The 21,180-nt window shown below is 37.6% G+C and overlaps 2 protein-coding genes across 4 annotated transcripts in view; both read right to left on the bottom strand.

Annotated features, from left to right (window-relative positions):
• Positions 1-873: 873 nt before the first annotated feature.
• Positions 874-8,154, bottom strand: pdss1 (prenyl (decaprenyl) diphosphate synthase, subunit 1). The gene is made up of 11 exons (XM_044104095.1): positions 7,957-8,154; positions 6,951-7,015; positions 6,740-6,872; positions 5,916-6,046; positions 5,560-5,701; positions 4,400-4,511; positions 4,218-4,327; positions 3,148-3,228; positions 2,966-3,079; positions 2,796-2,876; positions 874-1,501 (listed from the first exon to the last, which is right to left on the bottom strand). The coding sequence occupies exons 1-11, from the start codon at positions 8,110-8,112 to the stop codon at positions 1,361-1,363; spliced, it is 1,266 nt and encodes a 421-aa protein (XP_043960030.1). The 5' UTR covers positions 8,113-8,154; the 3' UTR covers positions 874-1,360.
• A 1,533-nt stretch (positions 8,155-9,687) lies between these two features.
• Positions 9,688-21,180, bottom strand: part of LOC122823970 (amyloid beta (A4) precursor protein-binding, family B, member 1 interacting protein) — a 45,083-nt gene continuing 33,590 nt past the window's right edge. For all 3 annotated transcript variants that reach the window (XM_044104071.1, XM_044104074.1, XM_044104072.1), the window contains 9 exons: positions 19,422-19,581; positions 16,846-16,967; positions 15,474-15,548; positions 15,245-15,388; positions 14,538-14,648; positions 12,945-13,043; positions 12,735-12,861; positions 12,593-12,654; positions 9,688-11,581 (listed from right to left, as the gene is read on the bottom strand). In XM_044104071.1, the coding sequence (XP_043960006.1) occupies positions 10,973-11,581; positions 12,593-12,654; positions 12,735-12,861; positions 12,945-13,043; positions 14,538-14,648; positions 15,245-15,388; positions 15,474-15,548; positions 16,846-16,967; positions 19,422-19,581 (1,509 nt within the window). In that variant the 3' untranslated portion in view covers positions 9,688-10,972. The remainder of the gene's footprint in view (positions 11,582-12,592; positions 12,655-12,734; positions 12,862-12,944; positions 13,044-14,537; positions 14,649-15,244; positions 15,389-15,473; positions 15,549-16,845; positions 16,968-19,421; positions 19,582-21,180) is intronic.

Below are 21,180 nucleotides of genomic sequence, written 5' to 3'. Positions count from 1 at the left end.
ATAAGATTTATTATATTTCTTTCTTCATTTGCTTCAAAGCTGCATGTTTTCTCACCGGGTACTCTGGCTTCTTCCCCGTTTTGGAATAAAATGTAGCAGTCACGCTTTCCTCCATCTCGAATCAGCCTACCGTCGCTGCTGGATTCAGGCTAATCTGCGGCGGCCCCATCCGACACTGCCTTTAGACAATTCAGACTCAATAATCAATAAAACCCGACATCAGGCGTCACTCAGGAATCATCTTGTCGGATCGTCGCAGCCTTCCTTTTATTTTCCAAATTTATGAGTCCAAGTACTGATTCTGCTCATTTGTAGATATATGTTGATTGAGAAATTAATGTACAGTCTTTTATAATAAACGATTATACATGTGTTTGTTTCTGTGTGATTATTTGGGGGTGGAAGGAAAAAGCAGAAGCTTTACATAAGTGTTTAAAAAGCCTGTCAATTGAAATTCTACTCGATTAAAGTCACTCCACTACACTGTGCATTTTGTCCCAGTCGATTTTTGACAGGGCCAATCAGCAAAAGTATAAGTTCCGAACGATGACGTCGATTTTCTGCGCTGTTTTAGAATTGTAGTCTGTAATTTTAGCAGTAGCAGCGGTGGAAGTGAACGAAGCCGTTCAGTTCACGTTGGTCACGTTACCAAATAAATAACTTTAACAGCCATAATGTTCTGCTCAACATTTCTCTTTTCGCAGTGGAGGAGCGTTGCTTACGGCGAAGGCAATTTCCGGTAAGCTTCGTAGCTCCGACTTGGCGCATTACGTACGTCACGGACAACTGTTAAAACTTCAACATTCACAAAGCCAAGCGTCGATAAAGAGGGAGGTTTTTTTTCAATCAGACGAAGTAAAAAAAACAAACCCGAAACGTAAGCAGTTGGTTTATTGAGACACTGTCGTTGGTTGTAAGGCCTTTTGTTGTTACAGGACACTTAAGAAAAGTCCAGAGTGTAAAACACACACAGTTTGGCCTTTGAGGTTTGGACGGATCCGAAGATGTAACATCCAGGCAAACAATGACGGCGATTCCATCACGTTTTGGAATTACAGATTTTTTCCCCCAGCATCCTCCGCGGCTCAAACGGTCCGGTTACCCGTTTTGAGGCGGGTGAGGCTGTTGGTTACAGTACAAGAAGAAGGTTTAAGTCTGAGGTGCAGTTTTCCTCTGAAATCACCTCCACAAATCGTAACTTGCCCTCTCCACCACAGACAGAGCGACTCTTAATATATTTTTTACACGTTGCGAGCCAACAAATCCAAACTCCCTCAATGCTTTTGTCCCACATGGCAGCAGGGCAAGTTTGTTCTCCATTTAGCTGCCTGAAAAGAGAGACGGACGCCCCGCGGGAGCGTCACTTGTCCCTGCTGAGGACAATCTCCGTGAGCCGGATGAGGGCGTCCCTCTCCGGAGATGGCCGGAGCCGGCTGATCTGTCGGATGGCTTCCTCGCAGTATCGTCGCGCCAAGTAAGTAGTCTGCTGCACGCCGTCACTCTGGAACAGGAAATGAACCTGATTATTGCTGTAAGTTAACGATCAATGATTTAATCTAACGTTTAAGTGATTGGCGACCATTTTCTTCAAAGCCTGAGTTTTGCCATTAAAAACGGAACAACCGTCTTTCCATGACAAAGGGTTACATTTTTTCATAACATACTTAATTAAACATTTTAACATTTTGTCAGCTGTATAAAATACAGACTGAATGAACATAAAATTATAACAACTGTAGTTGTTCTTGAAGGAATGATAAAACTGCTTTAAGTCAAGACAGTCTGTAAAATCAGTCTAACTTATTTGGCATTGTTTGTTTCTATCATGTTTTCTACTTTGCTGTTGTACTATCCTCACCTTTGTAGCACAAAACCAATTTCTGAATGAAAAGTTGATGTTGCTTTAAGGTGAAACTAAAGGACCTTGTTGACTGTTTATATTTTAAAACGGAACCGCATCAAGTGTGTTTTCCATCCCACACCAGACTCTGGACCATTTCGTTCTCATATGCCCACCAGCCATTTTTGTTTTTGAAGTAACTGCTGTTTGAGGATTGCCACCAGCGTCCCCTGCTGGGTGGCGGTCAAATTACAACACAGAAAGACTAAGCGGACTTTGGAACTCATTTTAATCTAATTAATCATAACTAATTTATTTGCATCCTAACACCTGATCAGTTCTTAAAACTTTAACTTTTGTTTTTCTTCTACAGGTCAAAAAAGTGCAAATAGTTACTTTAGAAAATGTGTTGTAATTTTTAAATTGCCAATATTTTTTAAAATTTTTTGGGGATTTAAAAATGAAGAAGATTTTGTAAAAAGAAGATGGATAGGTTTTTCCTTTTGTGGGAGGTAAAATGATGTAAAATATATGTAAATTTTTTAAAGCACAGACTCCAACCTCGTAAGAAAAACAGAACTAAAATAATATTAATGGTAATTTTTAAAGTCATTCTTTGTGGAAATGAAGTGGAAATAAAGCAGGAAAATTTTATCTATCCATTTATCTTGTGATAGTTCATCAAAGTATCAAAATACATGGATACCACATGTATTTTGTAGCGTCCATAATTAGTTTTCTTTCTCATGTACTGGGAAAATTATTCGTTACGAAACAATAAACCTGAAAAAATAAAAATAAATTATCTGCATTCGTATGTTGTGTAATAAAAAGAAACTCTATTAAATCAGCTATAAATGGAATTGGTTGGAAAACTACTTTTTATAAAGGTTTTGGTAAGAGAAGTTGATTTATTTCTTTAATGTATCATTTTACAAACTTTTCACCGTCCTACCTGGAGGACGTACTGCCAGGCCTGATCTACGTCTCCTTTGGAGCTGAAGCGTCGCATGATCATGGCGTGAAGCTCAGGAAACTAGAAACAAGTTTTTAAAAAAAATTTAAGAATGTCCATTCTGATTCGCTGGCTGTTCTTTAAATGGAAACTGCTTCCTGCTGCCTCACCTGCTGACAAGCGAACAGAACCGGCCCGGTAGCCAGACCCAGTTTCAGGTCGGCGGCCGCTGGTTTCCCCAGCTGCTCGGCGCCCGACGTGAAGTCCAACACATCGTCCACCAGCTGCGAAAACCACACATCAGAACCAGACTTTTTCATGTTTAACGTTTCAAAAATTGAGTATCGATTACCTGAAAGGCGATGCCGACATTCTTCCCGTACTGGTACGCTATTTCATGGACTTCCGGGTCAGAGTTCACCAGAATGGAAACCTTGAGATGAACAGAAACAGATGACAATCAGTGGGAAACAGAAAGATAGCTTTCCCTCAGTCTTTGCATCAATATGATCAGGTTACAACAGGAAACCAGATTAGTTGCCATAGCTACACAGATGATGCTCAGATCTACATTATGATGTCACCAGGTGACTGAACAAATCAGTGGTGAACAGAAACAAAACTGAAGTTAGAGGAAAAATCTAAAATGAGTGCACAGAAACAATCAATCCTTCCGAAATCTGAGTCTGAACATTCAGAGTCACATAAAGATGGCTACAAAGTCGGCCTTCTATCGCCTGAAGAATATTTCTATTGTTAAAGAACTGACATTGCAGAAAGATCTACAGAAACTCATCTATGTGTTTATCTTCAGTCGCATTGACTACTGTTTCTGTAAACTATAAAGTTGCGCAAATTGAAATTGCAAAATTAAATTAACTTTATAGAAACACACCAATTTCAATAAAAAGTGTCAGCATCGTTTTCGTATCGCACGAGTCACATGATCCACAACTGGATGTTACTACTGGTGGAAACGCAGAATACAACAGGAAGTGGTAGGAGAATGATGGCTTGATTTTGATTTAGACTTTAAACTGCTGTTGTTCGTTTAGAAATCACTGAACGGCTTAGCATCACAACATACGAAAGATCTGCTCTTGTTGTATCAACCTTCCAGACCTCTCAAGTCTTCTGATTCTGGTCTGGATAAACTTCCAAAACTGCAATCAGCTGAAACACTGAGTTCCTTTAAATCAGACTAAAAACCCACCAGTTTAAAGTTCCTTTTGATTCATAATAACTGGAAAATTGACCAACATTCTGATGTGAATTGATGACGATACATGTAATGTTTGCTACTCGATTTCACAATTGTTGACTATATGATGGTTTTATGATGTAAAGCTCTTTGTACTGCCTTGTTACTGAAATGTGCTACACAAATAAACTTGATTTGATTAATTTATTGAACGTACATACTGCTTTACAGCTGTGTGCCATCAGACTCGCCGTCTTCTTGTAGGTTTTCTCCAGGTAGTGCTTGAATCGCTCGTTCTCGTTCTCCTTGGAGCCGAGCTGCATGAACTCGCCTGGAAGGGGAAAAAAAAGGAAGTAAGTCGAAACTGTCGAAACAACGAAGATGTGGAGCGTTTTGGACGTACCTCGCACCAGATCTTCGATGACCTGGGAGACGACCTTCACCACTGCGCTGTTCCCGATGCGAGCCAGCGCCATGGTGGCCGCCGAGAGGATGAAGTCTCCAGCTAAGATGGCCTGGAAGGGACAAAAGACTGAGTTCAAGTCTTTATTCCTCTTTAAAATCTGAGATTTTTAAGCATAAGAGTATTAAATTCACCTGTGACATAAAGAGAGAATGGATGGAGGGAAGGAAGGATAGAAGGGAGCATTGATCGAAGAAACGAGAGGTCAAGAATTAATGAGAGGCTAGGAAGGAAGGAAGCAACAAAAGGAGCTAATAAAGGGAGTATTTAAGGGACAGAATAAGGATGAAAGCAAAGAAAAAGGAAAAAAACAGAAAAGTGAAAAAGGAAAAAAGTGAGCAAGTAAAGGAAGAAATGTAATAAGAAGGAAAAAAGGAAAGAAACAATTGAGGAAGGAAACATAGTCAAGAAAGTAAGGCTAGGAAGGGATGATGGAAAAAGTAAGGAAGCAAAGAAAGGGAGGAAGAAAACAAGGACAGTAAGGTGCTAAAGGAAGAAAGGAAATAAAAGAGGATAAAGGAAAGAAACGAGAGAGGAAAGAGACTAGGAAGGAAAGATAGAAGTAAGCGACAATGGAATGAACGAAAGACTAGTGGAAGGGAGGATGAAAGCAAATAAGGATGCAAAGAAAGGGAAAAAAGAAAGAAACAAGTGAGGAAGGAAGAAGAAAAGGATGGGAGAAAAAAATAATAAATGGAGGAAGGAAACAGAAGAAAGAAGCAAAGAAAGAACAGGGCCAAGTAACAGAAGGAAGGTAAGAAGAAGGGAGAAAATAAAGAAATAAGTGAGGAAGGAAGAAGAAAAGAATGAGAGAAATAAAAGAATAAATGGAAGAAGGAAACAGAAGAAAGAAGTAAAAGACTAAGTAACAGAAGGAAGGTAAGAAGGGGGAAAATAAAGAAACAAGCTAGGAAAGACAGATAGAAGTAAAAAAGGGAGGTAAGGAGAAAGGAAATGAGTGAGGGAGGATAGAAGGAAACCAGAAAGAAAGGAGTGATAGAAGGTACGGAGGGAAATGGGAAAGAAACAAGTGAGAGAGTAAAGGAGGAAAGGGAGCAAGAAATAAAAGTCCAGTTTCCTGATTTTCCAGGAAGTCGTACCTTTCTTTCCCCCCACACGTCGTTGATCGACTTTTTCCCTCTTCGCTCATCAGATCCGTCGATCACATCGTCGTGCACCAGGCTGGCGGTGTGAATCATTTCAGAAATCATCGCTATTGTCCTTTGACCCGGGAGCAGATCCCTGCATGAAGCAGAGGACAGAAAATACAATCACACTTTTATGCCTCATATATGGATTTATTACAAGGTAAAGTACAACCTGAGACTTTCCACCAAGCTTCAATGAATGTTTTTTAAGCTGCACAGCAAAAAAAAAGCTCATAAAATTATATTTAAAGACGCTCAGATCTATAAAAATGTTTTTAATGCAGGAATGGGTGTCTGTGTAACGTTACCCGGCTCTGTTGCTGTGGATGTTCATGGCCCGCGCCATCAGGATGACGATGATCGGTCGGATGGCTTTGCCCCGACCGTCAAAATAGTAATCGCAGAGGTACTTTAACTCTGTCTTAGCCACGAACAGTTCCTATTAGACACAATAAGATTCTTGAAAACAAACACAAAATACTTTATTTATCCCAAAAAGAAACTAAATATCGTCACAAATCATCCAAGTATCTTCAAAAACTCATCGCAGACGGAAAGGATAGGAAGTGAGTCAGTCATGCAGCTAATCTACAGAGGCCTCTGACTCAGTAGATTAGAGACTTAAATAAAATTTAACTCAAGTAAAATAAAATGTTTGGTTTCAATCCATTTAATTCTGTTATTATGAATTAATTTAAATCTACTATTAGTCATGCGTATTTATTGTTTATCATTTATTGTGATAAATGTCTGATAATAAGAGTTCTAATTTAGTGTTAATTATGTTTAAAACCCTTTAAAACTTTCCTTGTTTTCAGGATCATTTTACTATTTTCTTCACTGTTTGTTTGTTAATAAAAGCATCAATAAATACAAATAAATCGGAATATACAGTTACCGTGCAAAATTCACTGAATTTCTACAGAAGCATATTACAAAACAGGAATGTTTTTCAAGAGTGATATTTGCGCTTGTGGGGCTTTATTTGCTGTGACACCCAGTCACAGTCATTCAGTTAGCTAAAAATGACGCAATAAACAGTATTGCGAAACGTTGTGATAAACATTTAAGTTCATTACTATTTATTATTCCTTTATTTTCTCTAAATTACATGCTAAACTCATCGGCTCACCTTTTTAATGTCGTCATATAAACTCGTCAGGTCTTTCTGCGCTAACGTAAAAGGGTCCCTCAGCTTTGCGTCGCTGTGCGTCGTCCTGCAGCCACAAGACTGTAGCGTCGAATACAGCCAACTAGAGCGGCGTCTGTGAAGAGAAAAACGCACCGACTTCACAAACGTAAACAAAACAAAGAAGAAGTGATGCTTCAGCAGCACAACTCACCTGAGTAAAGAGGGATTCAGGTTAAGAGCTTTGGAGTGGATTTGTGCAGGAAACTGTGGCCTCCTCTGAAAGTTAGCAAACATGGTAGAAACATGATTTACATGGCAATAAATAACAGATTCAACATACATAGAGTTTAAGATAAAACTAAGAATATTAATGGAAAGTTTCTAATCAATTAAAATTTTTGTCAATACTGACAGAAATTATTTTCTTAAAACATATCTGTGTAATGACTCTATATGATCCAAATAATTTTTTTGAACTGAATTACCGAAATAAAATTATGGTTTTATTCTAATTTGTTGGGAGTTACATTTATAAACAAAGTTAAAAGCCTCATTGAAGTTGGAAAGTTAAGTGAAGGGAAAAAATGTGGTAGAATTTTTTATTTTATTTTTGTATTTGAATTATCTTCTTTAATGGACTTATAATTACATTTCCTGGGAAACCTATGTTTGGATTTTATTAAATATGAGCAATGCAAATTAATACTAGAAATTTGTAACTCTGGGTGTGTAATGAATATAAATAAAACACAGATTAACTTCTTGAATAAAATTATTGACTTAATATTTTAAAAAGGATGTGTGCAACTCTAAAATTATCAGCCGCTGATCGGGTCGTGTTTATTTCAGTTATTTTAATATGTAATGATTTTAAAATAATTTCTTCTGAGGTCCCTGAAGTATCCCATGTGCCTCTATGTTAAATGAATGAATGGATGAAAAGAGGATTATAATTAGACAAATTAGAGTAACGGTCTTAACATTTATGTCCACAGGTTGAATATAATGCTAAAATATTATTTTAAAAATCACCTTCAACAAGTCGATACTCATTCGGAATATTCAATCAGAAATCAAAGAGATTATTTAAGCAAACAAAATGTAATAAAACCCTTAAGACCCGTAACATGAGAATCGGAACCATCGCTGAAGGAGGACCGGGTTATCTCAATGACCTTCCTGGGTGGAACGGCACTTCCTGTCAGGTACAAACTCACCTCCTTCCTCGGTGTGGAGCTCCAGGATGGTCTACCCGTAGGGGATGCAGAAGAGAACGCGGACTGTCCGCTAAAACACCGCAGCGTTTCGGTCAAACCGGAGTTCGTAAACCCCCCATTCAACCTCCGGCAGCACATCCACCAGGACCCCGCCATGATGGTCTCCAGCCCGCAGCGTGCGCAGGAGGGGGCGGGAGGGGGACCGGTTATATGGTACGGCGGAAACGGAACACAGCGAGCGGGACGTCAGTTAGCACAACGTTTCAAAATAAGAGTGGACACCGGATATAGTGAATTACTAAAGATAGGGACCATTTCTATAAAATATTAGTTTGTTGTTGTTGTTGTTGTTTTGTTGTTGTTGTTGTTGTTGTTGTTGTTTTTTTTGGGGGGGGGGGGGAAGAAATATACTAGTGTTTGGGATCCGACTAGTTTCTGTGCGGCTAGCCGCTAAAGTTAGCATTAGTGTTTAAATAAACAGTTTGCCAAAGGTTGGCTCTTCGAAGCATCCGCATTGTTTCTTAATAACGCTGACAAAAATTAAGAAGCAATGTTTTTTTCACAAATATAGATATATTAACAAATGCAGATTTTAGTAGTTTCAATTGCATGCTTTGAAGATACTTGAATAATATGAATTATTACAATATTTAATTTCCTTTTGGGATAAAAAAAAAAAAAGCAAGTATTAAAATGGTAAATTACCATACCCTCCACGTTCTATCATCCTACAAATTAGAGTCAAATAAACCAATGAATGACAGAAAACAAAAATACAAAAATGTTGTACTTTTCATTATATTTTTTTCTCTGTTCACCATCTTGCCCTTCAGTTGGGTTTTACTGGAATTATATGTAATTTACCTCAGTGTATTATCATTTTCTGTTTTATTGACCTGCTGTGTTTCAGACTTCTCTGTGTCCCAAGAAAACTGTTTTTTTTTTTTTTTATTGTGGCAACTTCCACAAACACTTACACAGTTTTTGGATAATAAAAGAGTCAAAGTTTTTAGTTGTCTTGTCACTGCCTCAACACATCTAAAAAATAGAAATATTATTTTCCAGTTCTGTTTTTACAAATCAGGTCATGTTCAGTCAGACTGAAAAACAGTCAATTAATTTTTATGACTGGCTTACAGCTCATAAACTCCTAAAATAAGCTTCTTAAAAAATTGATCACCTGACTCCAATTTTTTTTTTAAATAATCATTTTTAATATCACTTTGTTTTGTCCTTCCACAAAAACTTTCCAAGGAACATTTCGGACCTCAAAATCAGGCCAGAAAGAACAATTTGGGCAAAGTTTCGCCGCCCCCTACAGGCGTGGTATGCACACTGCATCCTGCCCCGTGCTATTTGCGTGTTCATGTGTCGTGTTCTTTCGGATACTCAATGGAAAATATTTTTTGAAAATGTTGTATCTTAGTCTTCCGGGGAATCAGAAAAGCAGAGAATGTTTTTTCAGGAAGATGAACCTGCTCTCCAAAATCAGCCACACTGCAGCGCCTTCATCATCTTTTCCTCTGGTTACCACCAGGTGGCGCTGCTGCACCGCATCCTGTCATCTCCGTTTGTTACACAAGACTGCAGAAGAGGCGGACTAAGCAGCAAGACTTCCTCTGTGTCCTAAAAGGTAAAAGGTCAATTGTTCTTCATGAGTAGAAATACCCTAATAAATTAGAATAGCATTGAAAAAATAATTTATTTAATCAATTCGGTTCAAAAGGTGAAACTTGTGTTAATTAAATACACACAGTGCGATATTTATTTTAATTAATTTGATAGTTGTGGCCTACAACTAATAAACCAATAATAAAAACCATCAATCTGATGTTTTTTTATCAGCTGTGAAAACCAAAATTACCAACAGAAATATATTAAGTCATTACCCCCATTTTTATGCATCTTTATCCCAGATTTATGTTTTGAAAACACATTTTGGCTTTAATTTTACACATTTAAAATTGTATTTTATGTTTTAGAGTTACTCAGAACAGAAAAAACACACTTTTTCCCACATATTTTCTCTCCACATCTCACAATTTTATGGTAAAAGACAGTGGAAAATAATTTTTTATAAAATTTTAATTTAATACAGCTTTTAACAGTGATCGATTACATGCAGTGAAATGTTAACACACAAAAGTAACATTTCAAAATTTGTAAAACACACTTGGGCCAAAACTCTTAGCCATGGCTGTAACAATAAAACCTCTGAACAGAACGAAGGAATGTCTTTCTGCAGTATTTACAGTCAATGCAAATATATACACATTTCTTTACATAAAAGTATCTTTATGGTTACATTATCCTCTGTTAACACAAACTTTCAACCTTTATGGATTTACTTCAAATGATTATTTTAAAAATAATGTTCAGGAAAAGTACGGTGACTGGATGCAGAAATGAAACCGTATTAATCTTATCAACTGATTAATTGATGAGTTTTCTCTTGAATAAAAAGGGCTGAGCATTTTCCATACTATACAGGTCTACATTTTTTATGATACACTGACTTATTTAAATTAATTTGAACATTTTGCGTCAGCTGTCTTAAATACTGACTAAATACGCAGAAAATTGTGGGTTTCTCACATTATTAAACTTATTTATAAAATACTACAAAACGGGAACCTCTTAAGTTCCTGTTTTGTTATATTTGTTGTAATCGGTTTATATTTCAAAACAGAACTGCATAAAGTGCATTTAATCATTAAACCAGTTTTAAGATCCCACAATGCACTTTGTTTGGACCGTTTCTCTTCCCCCTACTAAAATGGCCGCCATGTTTAATTCTGTATCAACGGCTCCGCTTAAAGATGGTGACCAACGGTGCCCTCTGCTGGATGGCGGACAAACTACAACACTAACTGAATATCTAAGACATTATTAGTGAATTTGTTAGATCTAATTTTAATCTAATTGACAATTAATGAATTGTTTGTATCCCTAGTATTAACCTCTATTGTAATCATCTGGAGTAAAATGATTTGTTTTGTATTTTTTCCCTCTGGAGCTACTGATCAGTACGCTTCCTCATGGCTGACATCAGTTCTGACATGAAGTCCCCCCCGCCGCCACCGCCGCCGCTGCCACCATGCAGCGATGGTGTTGTCCTCTTCGGAGGAGCCGGAGGCATCTTCCTCAGCTGTGCTGCAGGTCGCGGAGTGGAAACAGGAGCAGGAGGAGGTGGAGGTGGAGGTGGAGGTGGTGGAGGCGCACCTGATGCTACGAACACTGGATCAGGTGGAGGCGGAGGTAGAAGCTCTGGATTTAAAGGCGGAGGGGGTAGAGATTTGTTGATGTTTCTACCAAAATTAGCCACCGGAGCCGGAGGAGGAGGAGGAGGATCTGAGTTGTAGCTGGTAGGAGGAGGAGGAAATGAGCTGTAGCTTGTAGGAGGTGGAGGAGGAGGAAGGAAGTCTGGAGGATCTTCTGAGAAGTTGTTCATGGGTGGAGGCGGCGGCGGAGGAGGGAGGCCGTCCATGGAAAGTGGAGGTGGGGGGAAGTTGCTGGGTAGAGGCTTGGAGGCCAGCGATGGCGGTGGAGGAGGAAGGACAGGGTCGGGAGGAGGAGGAGGGAGAATCTCGTTCAGAGGGGGAGGAGCAGGGAGATTACCGATGCCCTGAAAAAACCCAGAATGAATTAATGGAAGATTTCCACCAGGGAGACATTTCTAAATCTGCACCACAAAACTTTAATAAAATATATCCATTTACATATTCATTAAAATTGTCACCATGTTGGTTGGTATGAGAAAAAAAAGAAGTAAGTTCCTCTACCTTCTCCCAGTCCTAACTAGAAACAACCAATCAGGGCCAAGAGGCGGGTCTTAGCGTTGACAATCACCCTCTCTAGCAGAGCATGTTGTAAATCTGCAGGCTAATAAGCATAGCCACCAGTTTCCTATAACGCTGAGTTGTTTCTCCATCATCAGCACATTTAGCAGCGATGACATGAGGATGATTGGCAGCGCTAAGAGCCTCCTCCTGGCTCTGATTGGTTGCTTTTGGTCGGGAGTGGCACATGTCTTCAGACGGCGATAGCAGCTCAGAGAGGAAGTGGAGGATATTGATCTTTTCACAGATTATCTGTCTCATATTAAACTATGATCACATGGCAACATGTGATCATATGTAAAAAAACAACAACATATTTTTATATAAAAGTTACATTCTGCAGCTTTAAAGTGGCAGTACTATTAATTTTTAGATACAAGTAATTAAAGTAGGAAGGAAGGAAAGAAACAGAAATAAGAAGAAAGGAAGGACACAAAGATAGGAAGGAAACAACAAAGGAAAGAAGGAAGCAAATAAAGGAAAGAAGGAACAAAGGAAAAACGAAAGGAAGGACACACAGATAGGAAGGAAAGAAGTAGCAAAGGAAAGACACAAAAATAAGGACAAAGGACACAAAGATGGGAAGGAACAAAGGAAGGAAAGGAGAAAGTAAGCAAGGAAGGAATCAAAGGAAGGCAGGAGTGAAGGAATGTAGGACAAAAATAGGAAGAAAGGAAGTACACAAAGATAGGAATAAAGGGCACAAAGGAAGGAAGTAATGAAGGAAGGATGCTAATAAAACTTCCTGATTGTGAGTTTGTGAAACCATCAGTTTCTTCTTCAGGTGATTTGTTTACCTGGTGCGGTGGTCCAGGCTGCGGGTTGGGGGCGTGGCCGTTGGCCTGAGTTGGTGCTTTGGCTGCAGAAAACAGAAACGTGAATCGACTGAGTGAAGTGACATCACAGCTGAATAAAGGAGCGTCCTGCGAGCCGCCGTACCTCTGATGGTTGGCGACGGCGTTGAAGGGCTGGAGCTGGACGGAGTGCTGCGGTTTGTCCACATGGCGGCGCTGGAAGCGGCCTTCCTCTCTGCCGTTTTGAAGTTTTCATGCAACGACCCTCCATACTGGAAAAGAGAGAAATTGCTGCCGTAAAACACCTGAGTTTTATTGAAAAATGTTTTTAAACGTAGCGTAGATCAGTTGGTACCTTAGCGATCCGTATCCCGGTTACCCAGAGCTTCATGGTCCAAGCGTCGTCACAGCAAAGATATTTGATGTACTGAGACTCTTTCTGGATCTGAGGATGCTGCAGAAAAATTCACAATATATCCGTTACTTATTTAAAAGTTCATGCTTGGCATCTTTTCAGCTGCTCAACAGAACACACACTCAAAAAAGTGTGAAATTAAAATGAATATTTACAAAATAAATACGAGAAGCCTATTAATAAAATGCTGATTTTATAAAACTGTAATTATTTATCAATTGCATTTTACTTATTTCTGTATATAACTCCAAATTACTAAGTAATATCCAATTGTATTTTATCAACAATATAAAACAATTAGTCAATTCTATTTGCCATACATTAGGCATCAGGAATTTCACTACACAAACATAATTAAATAATAGTTTTTATTGCAAGTAGAAGTTCTTAAAAGTTATGTTCATTTTCACTTTGGTACCAAAGATTTTTTAAAGTATCACTTTTCTCTAACTCTGCATTAGGGACTTTGTAGTTTTATAAAAGAGGAAGAGCAAATTTCAATTGCTGCCAAAAACTCAAATTTTGAGATTATTCTTTGTCATTTTCTAGAAAAAACGCACCAAGTTTCAAAAATAAAAAAAATGACTTGGAAATTTTCTGAGCCTTTTTTTTTACTAGAAATTTTCTAGTAGATCAAACAAGAATTTTTGAGTCTTTTTTTTTAAAGTCAAACATTTTCTAGAAAAAAGTCTGAAATTTTGAGATGCGTGTGAGAAATTTTCTAGAAAAAACAAGGAAATTTCTGAGTTTCAATATTCAAAAATGTTTTACTCAGAAATTCTCAAACTTTTCTTAGAATATATCTGAGATTAATTCCAAAATTTCATTTTTTTTCTAGGATTTTTTTTACTTTTCAGACTGGGAGATTTCTTTGTTTTTTCTAGAAACATTCTTAGATCTCAGCAGAAATGTAATTATTTTTCAAATCAAAATAAAGGCAAAAATTTCCTCTGATATGAGGCCTTACAATAAATTCGCAAACAAATTTAACTCTTCCTAAAGTGCAAAATCTTAAGTATTTCTTTTTTTTTACTTGCCCTGTTTTTTGCTTTCTGTTGTAATTCACCGAGTTACACATTAGCAGTTTCTGAGTAACAACTTTCTATTGAACTTGGCTAAATAAAGTAAGGATTCAAAGAAATACTGAGCAGATTCCGGCGTTCCCAAACAAGATTAGAGAAAAAAAGAGTTTCACATCCCTTTTAACTGTTAAAAAAAAAATCCTCCAACGGCTCGTATTTATCCCGTCAGCATGTTCCTGTCTGCATTCCCCTCTCACTCCTGCTGTATTTACCCTCATGCATCTGCTTGGTAGTTATAATAATAAGATCTAGAACAAATACTGTACAAGGAAGTGCTCAACAAAATTAACTTTGTTCATCTTTCAGATAAACTGGATTAAAATGTCTCCTTTCACTTCTTCAAATTAAAGTATTTATTGCATCTCAGCTTCTCCAGCAGGCAAACAGCTGCCAGACCTCAACGTCATGTTTGTTGGGAAGCCAAAGTTAGCATCCGCAGAGATGAACTCACCTTTAGAACGAAGCAGAAGTCAGTCGGGGCCTTGTATCGGTTCTTGACGTCTTTGCCGTAGTAAACGTTTACGTTGTCGAACTGGACGAAGCAGATCAGATCGCGGGACGACTGGAAACAAGATTAACATTTCCACTGAAGCAAAAATAAACTGCCAAGGGATGCAACACTCTCCGGTGTTCACCCCACACATTTTCAGTCAACTTTGACTATGGGCTTTGACTAGACCGTTCCAAAGGTTAAATCTTCCTCTCGTGGAGTCATTCTTATGTGTGAATGTGTTTTGTTTTGGTGCCATCTGACCAACACAAAGTTTTGGAAGAAGGTGTTTCTGTTTTACAGCCATACACTGCAAAAAACACAAAATCTTACCAAGTAGCTTTTTGTGCAAATATCTTAGTACACTTGAAATCAAACAAACTAACTTAAAAGTAAATTCTCAGCTAGATAAAGAGGCTAAATAATTCCTTAATATTGATGAAAAAGTTCTAGTTCCTTTGACAAACAAATTATAAATGAAACAAGAGAAAATGTTCTGTTATAATTTAAATCCTCATGTACTATGTAATGGATGTACTGTTGGCCAGTAAAACCAGTAATAAATAGCTTGGTATTGCTTTAAGAAACATCAGAACCACTGAAATATGGTAACATTTGATCAGAACCCTTCACTGATCCATTATGGCTGAGCATCCTCGTCCCATTACCTTGGTTTTTCCTTTGGGAACGTAATAAATTCCTGAGGCTCGGAGCTGAAAGAGTCGCTGCTTCCACGACTTTTTTCCGTCTTCTTTGAGGTGCAGAACGCCCTCCAGGTCGGGAACGATGATTGACGTTCCACAGAAGTTCTCCTGCACAACCAAAAACATTATGAAGCAATCTGAGACGACGAAACAACATCTAGCTACCAACACCTGGGAAATTTTATTTACGTACCTGCACCAACAATTCCTTGTCTTTGTCTTTCATGTCTTTGAGAGTTTTCTTATCCTTTTTCCAAAGATAAAAGTTCTGAAAGTCACAAAAAAAGTTGATTTAAGAATTAAACTTTTTTTTTTTTCAAACTAAGACGGTCACTGGTTGTGACTGATAAGCAAAGTTTATACATATTTCTTTTCCTTTTTTAACTCTTTCAGTTAAAGTTTTGGTTTTGTTTTTTTAGGTTTGTTGGCTCTAGTGGCCTTTATTTGAAAGTAGTACGACAGCAGCACCACATGTTTCAGTTAAAGTTAAAGAAACTTCAAATATCCAAACAAACAATTTCACGTGATCTTTAAGAGAAAATCAAAAAATAATTTTTTAGAGACTATTTGTGGAAAATGATTCTCGGTTGTTCATTGGCGTTTCATTGGTGTTATTTTTTTTACACGTTTGCCTCTTAATGTTGTCTTTCCAATTCTGTTCAATTTATTGATTCTACATGACAAACCATTATCACGTTTGGTGTAAATATTAAAATTTCACCAAAAAACTATACATTTTACTAGTTAATTTTTGATTTAACAAGAGGGAAAGCTTTTTTCTTTTCTTCTTCATACATTAAATTATTCAGGACATCTGATGATGAAACGTATAAAACATTAAAATGTGAGAAGATATACAGTAGACACGATAGTAGATCTGTAGCTTATACTCTTCTGTAGGTTGTAGAAAGTTTAACAAACCTTGGCAAGCTTGCACGCTAAATTAGAGATAAAAATAGTCTCACAGCTCCACTTCCTGGAGTCTAAACGTTTCCATAAATCACATCTTGACTTTGTGATGTCATTATTAAGCCATTATTTTTGTTAAAACATAAAGCCCATCCATGAAAGAAAAAGCATTTCACTTTCCCGTCTTTCCGTTTCTAAAATATTTAGAGTTCCTTTCAGAGTCCATCTGCTGATGGCTGGAAAAAACCCAGAAGAAAAAATCTGTTTGGACGCACTTGTCAGAAGGTATAAAATGTAAACAGAGATGTTCTGTCTTTTTCGTTGGAGTGAATGATGGAGTGCTTTGGCGCCGTTCCAGCCGGACTATTTGTCTCTGTCAACAGACTGAATCCATTAAACTCTCACAGATTGTAAATTGTCCCATTATAACAACAAACATGCCAAGATCTCGTTGGCTGTTGCGTCTGATATATTGCAGCTACGACATTAAAGAAAAGGGTCAACCTGCCTTGAGGAAAGATATATTATAATTCAACTCAGAAAAGTGCCATTTTTTCAGAGAGGGATTTGCACAAATGTCCAGGACTTGTATGATATCATGCTAAGTACAAAGAGCTGAAACTTGGTATTTTCTTTGAAGCAATGACAGGACCAACCTGTGGGTTTTTGAAAACCTCAAATTTATCTTTTCTCTCCTGGAAAAGGACTTTGTTTTCACTGTCCCTTGTCCAGGCAAGGAGAGGCTCCACCAGGTTCTCATGGTCCTCAAATGTCCGTTCTGTCAAAATAAAAACACAATGAAGAGTCAAAACTCCTTCAATTAGAGTTAAACACAATGATGGCTCTAACAGTGTTTCTTTTGAATCAGAAAACTTCATAAAAATGAAATTCAGTAAGCTCAAGACTCCTCTATTTATATAAACCCATAAAACATTAATGCTAGCATTAGCTTGTTGTCTTCTCTGGGTGTTTAGTTGAATGCAGACTGCTAGCTTTGCTTCTTGGGACCAAAAAACAATCAGTTATAATACAAGATATTCTATAAACTGATGGAAATGAAGTGGTCCGAGAATGGAGCCTTGAGGAACACATTTAGTTTTTGTTATGTACCTGTACAAGAAGCCACACAATGACAGTAAAGAACAACCACATTTAATTTTTTCTATCGAATATTTGATCTCAATACATAAAATATTCTGTTAAAAAGTTAGCTTAGCTCTTTTTGTGTAATTTGACTTAAACTATTTTACATTTTTACACTTAACAGTACTCCAAACATGTTTTAAGCCAGCTGCAGCTTAAAATGGTCCAAAATAAGAATAAAATGCTACTTTTTAAAATTTTCATGGAGGACATTTAGCGGCTTTAAACTCTAAAAACACATAAACATACTTCCTTTTTCCCCTCTTGCCCACCCACCGACTTAGTCTTAAATTTCCATCACAGTTGGCATTTGAACGCAGTTTTACCACTGTCTTTAATTACAGGTTACCAGCTGGGGAAAAGCCAAGGCATTACATAAAATTGCTGCTGCGATCTTTAAGTTAGCTGCAGGGGAATGAACTGATAAGAGTTGAGGTCCCTTTGAACTTCATTTCACTGCTGCGAATGTTGAGCACATGGCGACGTTTTAGAGTAGCAGATTTGTTTGAAGATGTGTTCTTGTTAAGCTCATTGGGTGTTTATTGGGCCTGACTCGACCCAGCTTTATCTCGGTAAAGATTAAAGGTCAGCAGAGATGGTGTAACAATCTCAAGGTTTGCAGACGTTTAAAAATTATCTACGTTTTTTTTTTTTTTGACTTTGAGTTGTAGGTTAGTCAACGATGACACAAAACACGACTCATCTCCTCGTGCTCATCAGTCACAGCAGCTACAAATGATGTTTTCTTTGCATAGAAGTCATGGTGGAAATGGGAATCTCTGTCAGACATCTGTGAATATAAAAGTAGGGCAAAGGTCGTCACCTTGTACTTAAAGGGAACGAAATACACATGAAGCTGAGTATAGAAACAAAATTCATATTGGTTTCAGAAGAGTTCTTATCCACACGAACCTGCACAAATATACGCCACTGAGCGTTATTTTGAACATGCCAAACCTATAGGGGGCAGTGTGGTGCTAAACTAAATCTACATCAGCCAATCAGATTGCTTCAAAACAACCACAACTTTATGTTAGGAATTAAACATGGCGCCAGGAAGTTCATTTGTATGAACAGACGACTGCTACAGCACACCAGTTTTAGTATTAATAAACCAAAATTAACATCTAGATCATTCAACAAGAGAAGCTTAATTTTAACTCTGTGTGGGAGCGTGAACTTTTTAACCACAGCCATCATGCTCTCAAAGCAGTTAATACTAGCATATGTCATGAGTCAATCCACTACCGCAAATAGTTCCCCAAAAATTCAATACTGCACTGAGTTCAGCTCACGTCGCATCGCATGGGGAGTTTCAGGAACTGCTAAAATAAAGCTGCATGCAGCATTTCCTGATGGACGTAAAGCAACATGGCTGGATAATGTGACGTTGGTGAATAAAATTAACACCACTGAGGTCATGAGGCTCCTATTTTAGACAGATGGAGATGATTGACATCTGAATAAAGGATGTCAAATTGAACTTTACAGAAAGATATAGGAGCTTGTTTCAAGCAAATAATTCCAGAATATTAATGAAAAAATACTTGTTCCTTTGGCAGATTATTTCACTTATAATTCTTCCGTTGTTCCTTATATTGCTGAAATGTTACTAGTAAGTTAGTTTTGTCTCATTTCAAGATATTTGCACTGGAAAGTAGATGAAAATACTTGCTAAGATTTTATGTTTTTGCATTGTCTGGCTGTAAGACGGAAATATTTTCTTTCAAAGAAAATGTTCCTTTGGAAGAAAACATTTTTCTAAAGCTTTGTGTGGTCTGATGGTACCAAAACAAAACACATCGACACACAACAAGGACTCCTCGACAGGAGTGTGCTAAGATATTAGCACTAGAAACTAGACACTAAAAATACTTGGTAAGAGTTTGTGTTTTTGTAGCGTAATCAAGTCCAACTATATTTTACCACTTGCTTTTGCTTGGTGCATACCAGTTCACCACTTCACTGCTTATTTTAAACACTTTATCACACGAGTTTGGTTTATTTTAGCCACTTCCATCCCTCGTGTCTTTGCACAGACCATGACAGCGTTGTGGCATCACCTGATGGTGATATTTTAGGAACTCACCAAGCTGCAGCTCGTGGTTGGTTTCACACAGACTCCAGTCTACGTTGCAGTCGCAGTGAGTCTTCTCAAACAAGTTGTCCAGAACCTCTCTCACGGTTTGCCTCTCATCAACCATCAGAGTTTTGGAGCTGCCATCGTTCATGAGCACCCTCACCACCAGCTGTCAAAATCAAAACCAAAAATATAAATTTACACTGTTTTTAATGTATATATATATATAAATCTATTTCCAAAACAATAAAATACTAACACAAAACATAACAAGGGCAACTGAAGCTTTAGGGAAATATGCGATGTTTCAAGATCAACCACAGTAGTCTAGCTACAGCTAAGTCAAAGCTAAGCTGTAGCGAGGTTACAAACAAGCAACACCATGATTTTTGACTGTCAGTTTTGAAATTCTACGGTATACCAGAGAGGTCAACAAAATGCAAAAGCCGCAATGGAAATTATGCTATAAAGGAAGTTATGCTAAAATGCAAGTTACATTAGCAAGTTTATTGTATTTTACCTTTTAGTGTAAATTCAGTTTTACCTTAACCTCCATTTAATCATATGCTAAGATGAAAGTTATGCTAAAATTAAAGTTGAAGCTATCCAATAACTTCAGTTGTAGCATAGCTTCCATTTTAACATAGCTTTTGTTTTAGCATGGCTTCTATTTTAGCATTACGTCTGATGTAGCATTAGCTTCCATTGTAGTATAGCTTCTATTTCAGGATAATTTCCATTTTAGTGTTATTTCTGTCATAGCATTAGCTTCCATGATAGCCACTTTCATTTTAGGATAATTGTCGTTTTAGCATAGCGCCCATTTTAGCATGGCTTCTGTTTTAGCATAGGTTCCGTTTTAGCATAACCTCTGTCATAGCATTAGCTTCCATGATAGCAACTTTCATTTTAGGATAATTGTTGTTCTAGCATAGCGCCCATTTTAGCATGGCTTCTGTTTTAGCATAGGTTCCGTTTTAGCATAACCTCTGTTGTAGCATTAGCTTCCATTTTAGCACAGCTTCTGTTTTAGCATTAACTTCCACTGTGGCTTTTGTTGTTGCGTTTCGATTGACCCTGCTTGGCCACCGTAATTTTTGCTACAATGTTACTGTTGCCAATGGTAGACAGGTGATTAATACTACTACTGATTGTTTTTGGTGTTACATCACTTCAAGTCAGCCACACTGGCACCAGACATGCTGACTAGTCAAAGAAATAATCAGCATCTCTGTGGATTGGTGCAGACAAGCTTACCATGAAATAAATGTAATTTCCTTGCTGCATATTCAAGGCATGACTAAATACGACAGAAGCATGTTTAATATCTGCTAATATGGATTTTAATATGTTCATTTTGTAGACTAAAGGTCTCAGATATAATGTGGACAGCAGTAGACTCCCTAAGTAAGACTAAATCCAATCTTGAAGTACATGCAGCTTGTTGACCAGTTTAATAACATGTTATGTAGCCAAATGATTGTTTCTGCTTCATAATGTTAGCTTTAATAAAACCGTTGAGAGCATCAGCACTTCAGTTATTCCAGTCAAATGTCTGCATGTAATTTTAGGTCCTCAGACAGAGCGCTGACTGGGATTTATTTTTATCTAGGCCAGAGAATTGACACTTCCTGCCATATGGAAACAAGTCCAGCTCTGGAAGACTGACGACTTTTCATAAAATTGTTCACCAGACTGTTGTCATACACATATGGGCTATTGTAGATCTTATCAAGGCTAAGATTAATAAGATCCCAGTTTGCTTGGC

Source organism: Gambusia affinis, linkage group LG21 (assembly GCF_019740435.1).
Source record: "Gambusia affinis linkage group LG21, SWU_Gaff_1.0, whole genome shotgun sequence".
NCBI lineage: Eukaryota > Metazoa > Chordata > Actinopteri > Cyprinodontiformes > Poeciliidae > Gambusia > Gambusia affinis.
The sequence above is the reverse complement of the archived record's forward strand: the minus strand, read 5'-3'. Positions and strand labels throughout refer to the sequence as shown.